Genomic DNA, 4,278 nt, shown 5'->3' with positions numbered 1-4,278 from the left:
ATGCGGTACCAGCTGGTGGTAGCAGAGGAAGAGGAAGGCCTCCTCTGCGTTGGAAAGATCAGGTGGAGAAGGACTTGGCTTCACTTGGTGTGTCCAATTGGCGCCGGTTAGCACGAGAAAGAAACGACTGGCGCGCTTTGTTAAGCTCGGCCAAAATCGCATAAGCGGTTATCGCGCCAATTAAGAAGAAGAAGAACAGTGCCTGCTTTGCAGATTTGATACTATAAATAAGGTTGCGAAAATACATTGCACCCTCTTCTACTTGGTGCGTGAACAAATCCACACATTGTTTTTCACTCGGAAAAAATAATTAACAGAATTAAGAAAATACTTAATTCCTCAAAACATTGCTGACCCCGACGTGATCGAATAAATCATAATATACATATATAATTATTCGATTAACCGCATCGTATTAGAATTTTCGTATCCCAAGTAGAAGTAATTTCGGTACGCATATTTGTACGCACATAGTTTAAAACATATGTACATTTTCCTCGCGGCCGTGACTGTTTGTATACCCATTTACACAAGTACAGCTATCGAAGGCAAACAGGTTGTTTTTCGCTTAAAATAAAGACATTTGGTGTTTTTTCTATTAACTGTTAACGATAAGTACAAAAATAAAGACAATTAGTGCAGTGAAAAGTAAATAGAACTCAACAAAAGAAAATATATTTATAAAATGCCGAAAGAGTGTAAATCATCTGATGAGAATCCTGGTGTGGCAGGTGAAATCGCTTTCTACAAAAAGGAAGGTAATGCGTTTCAACGCCAGCTAGATAATCTCAATAGCTTCCTTACGAACGAGCAGCTAAAAAACTTAGATGAGGCCGAACTTTCTGCGCGACTTAAACATGCTGAGCGTTTGCCGGCAAACTTCGAAAATGCCCGATCAACACTTAGGCGATTGGATCGCAAGGAATTTGAGTCTGATGCTGACGAAAATTTCTCCAAAGTGTATATTGAGGTAGAGGCAAAAATTAATCGTTGGCTGAATACAAAACATAAGTCATCTGGCGCGCACTCTTCAACACTACGACAATTCTCTTGGGACGACATTACGCCGCAGCAGTTACAACGACGATCCAGGCTACCTGAGCTTAAAATTCCAGTTTTTAGTGGCTCCTATCTCGACTGGCCATCGTTTTTCAGCACGTTTATCTCAGCAATAGACAAAGACGTGGAGACGTCCGAATTAGAAAAAATGCAGTACTTGATCACCAGTCTCAGTGATGCAGCTTTAGACACTGTGCGCTCACTCGAGCCCAGTAAAGATAATTATGACAAAGCTTTAGATTTATTAAAAGTACGTTTTGATAATAAATTACAATACTTCATTTCCAGGCACACATAAAGGCAATTTTCGGGCTACAAGGTATGGAAATGGGCGCATCAGATGGATTACGAAGATTAAGCGATCAAGTAAATGCACATCTTCGAGCGCTGCAAACTTTAGCAACTACTGAAGAGATATACAATGGCTTACTCATTCACCTCATCACAAGTAAACTGGATCGACAAACGCACGAAAAATGGGAAGAAAATTTATCTGCACACAAATTACCTACATGGATTGATATGTCAACGTTTTTGGAAAGAAGATGCCGCATGATGGAGAATTTGGAAAACGCTATGGTCATACAGGCCCCTAGCAAACAGGTGAAAAATATTGTATCTCAAGCAAAATCAAAAACAAGCGTACTCGTTACTGTAGGTGGTGGCAAGCCCACTCCACTCTGTATTTTTTGTGATTCCAAAGAGCATTTCATTACTGGTTGCACTTCGTTTTTGAATCTTTCTCCAAATTTGCGTTATAAGGAAGCAAAAAAATTTCATTTGTGCTTAAATTGCCTACGCAAGGGCCACACTATCAAGCAATGCAAATCTGGTAATTGCAAGTATTGCCAAACAAAACATAACTAAAACATACTGCATTTAAATGGCAAGCCAGATAGTGTACCAAAACCAATTGTGGCATCGCCTATAACAAATAGCCAGGTTACAACATCACAATCAGCCCTATTAACATCATTAGTTGCAAGTCCCAAACCTTTAGCCTCGAAAAATATGTCTAACAATTGTGTGCTGTTAGCAACGGCCATCATTTTAGTAAAAAATCGTGCTGGTACATTAATTCCTTGTCGCGCTATTTTAGACTCTGCGTCTCAATTAAATTTCATTACATCCCGGTTATCAAATCAACTTCAACTTCGGTCTCATCATTCACCAGTTCAGTATCTGGCATTGGAGAATCGAGTCTCAATGCAGACAGATGCGTCGACATATTTGCCCAAGCGCAAGATGGTCGGTTTTCAACATCGTTCACAGCTTTAATAACACAAAGAATAACAGAATATCAGCCGAAGTTTGATATCAGCATTGAGGGGTGGAACATACCAAACAACATTAACTTAACTGACCCATCATTCTTTAAAGCAAATCGTATTGATGTTTTGATCGGTGCGGAATTATTCTATGACTTAATTTGCGTTGGACAATTTAGAATTGCTGATCACCTACCAACACTGCAAAAAACTAAGTTGGGCTGGGTGGTTTCTGGAGGCGTATCACATATCAGTAATAAATTAATAACTCTTTCGACATTCAGAAAATTAACACCGCCACATGATAGTATTGATACACTTTCAAACATTGTTAAACGCTTTTGGGAGATCGAAAATGGTTTCGATTCTACTCCAGCATTATCGGAAGAGGACGCTTTTTGTGAGCAGCATTTCGTACAAAATTTTCGTCGATTGCCTTTAGGGGACTACTCAGTTAGACTGCCACCTAAATCCGATCTTGATGCTCTTTGTGAATCGCTTTGTCTTGCTTTACGTAGATTCAGGGCGCTTGAAGGAAAACTCCAAAAGGATGAATCCACAAAACTTTTATATTCGGCATTTATGCAGGAGTATAAGGATCTTGGTCATATGTCGCTGGCATCATTTCAAGCAGACAAACCAGTTTACTACTTACCGCATCACTGCGTTAAAAAGCAAGACAGTACCACTACAAAACTGCGCGTGGTTTTTGATGGGTCGGCTAAAACTACTTCAGGGTATTCGCTAAACGATTTGTTGCTACCAGGGCCAATCATTCACCCAAAACTTTTTAACATCTTGCTTCGCTTCAGACTTTTCAAAGTTGCACTACTTGGCGACATATGTAAAATGTATCGCTGCATTAAAATGAGTAGCCCTGATGACCAGTTGCAGTGCATTCTTTGGCGCGATGACCCATCTGAGCAAATCAAGACATACAAGTTAAACACGGTCACATATGGAACGAGGCCTGCTGCTTCCCTAGCTATTCGAGCTATGCATCAGCTTACATTTGATGAGGAGGAATCATTTCCAGTCGGCGCTAAAATCATTCGAAGAGATTTTTACGTGGATGATTTGATATCTGGTGGCGATTCAATCGAGGAGGTCATACAAATGAAGCAAGAGATCAGACAGCTACTTCTACGAGGAGGCTTTCCAATTCGAAAATGGTGTTCTAATGAAGTTGATGTTTTGAAAGATGAAGACGAAAGTAATTGCGAAAAATTCATAAAGTTTCATGATGGTACAGATGTGACAAAAGCACTTGGCCTTGTGTGGGAACGTATCTCAGACAACTTTCTATTCAGTTTCACACCAATCTTGAGTTCGCAGAAAATTACAAAGCGATCTATTCTTTCAGTCATAGCGCGGTTCTACGATCCACTTGGCTTAATATGCCCAGTTATCACAAAGCTGAATATCTTCATGCAAGCCTTATGGAAGGAAAAACTGGTTTGGGACGAAAGCCTGCCGCAATCGCTACAGTCCATTTGGTTGGACTTGTGTGGTCAACTTTCATTCGTTAGGAATCTTCAAAATTCCACGATACGTGCTTGCACTGCAAGCCCGCGTTCAAATTCATGCCTTTTGTGATGCCAGTTAATCCGCTTATGGTGCTTGTGTTTACACACGCGTTGAAAAGCACGGCGTCAACAAAATACATCTTCTATGTTCCAAGTCCAGAGTTGCTCCTTTGAAGTCGATCACGGTTCCGAAACTTGAGTTGTCTGCTGCGTTGTTGTTAACGGAATTGGTTTCAAATATTTTGGAAAATAGCCAACTATCATATGAGTGCCATTGTTGGTTGGATTCAATGGTTGTATTGTCGTGGCTACGATCTGCTCCCAGTAATTTTAACATATTCGTATCGAATCGCGTGGCTAAAATACAATCGCTTACATCAGGTATGACCTGGCATCACGTTCCAACCGAACTGAATCCTGCGGAT

At 40.4% G+C, this 4,278-nt stretch overlaps 1 protein-coding gene across 1 annotated transcript; it reads left to right on the top strand.

The window, feature by feature from the left end:
- Positions 1–685: 685 nt before the first annotated feature.
- LOC128870181 (uncharacterized) lies at positions 686–3,923 on the top strand. Its single transcript, XM_054112776.1, has 5 exons — positions 686–1,309; positions 1,360–1,891; positions 1,955–2,192; positions 2,234–3,064; positions 3,140–3,923. The coding sequence occupies exons 1-5, from the start codon at positions 686–688 to the stop codon at positions 3,921–3,923; spliced, it is 3,009 nt and encodes a 1,002-aa protein (XP_053968751.1).
- Positions 3,924–4,278: the final 355 nt, after the last annotated feature.

This window comes from Anastrepha ludens, chromosome X (genome assembly GCF_028408465.1).
Source record: "Anastrepha ludens isolate Willacy chromosome X, idAnaLude1.1, whole genome shotgun sequence".
In the NCBI taxonomy this organism is placed as follows: Eukaryota; Metazoa; Arthropoda; class Insecta; order Diptera; family Tephritidae; genus Anastrepha; species Anastrepha ludens.
Note: the sequence above shows the minus strand (reverse complement) of the source record. Positions and strands in the feature narration are given on the sequence as shown.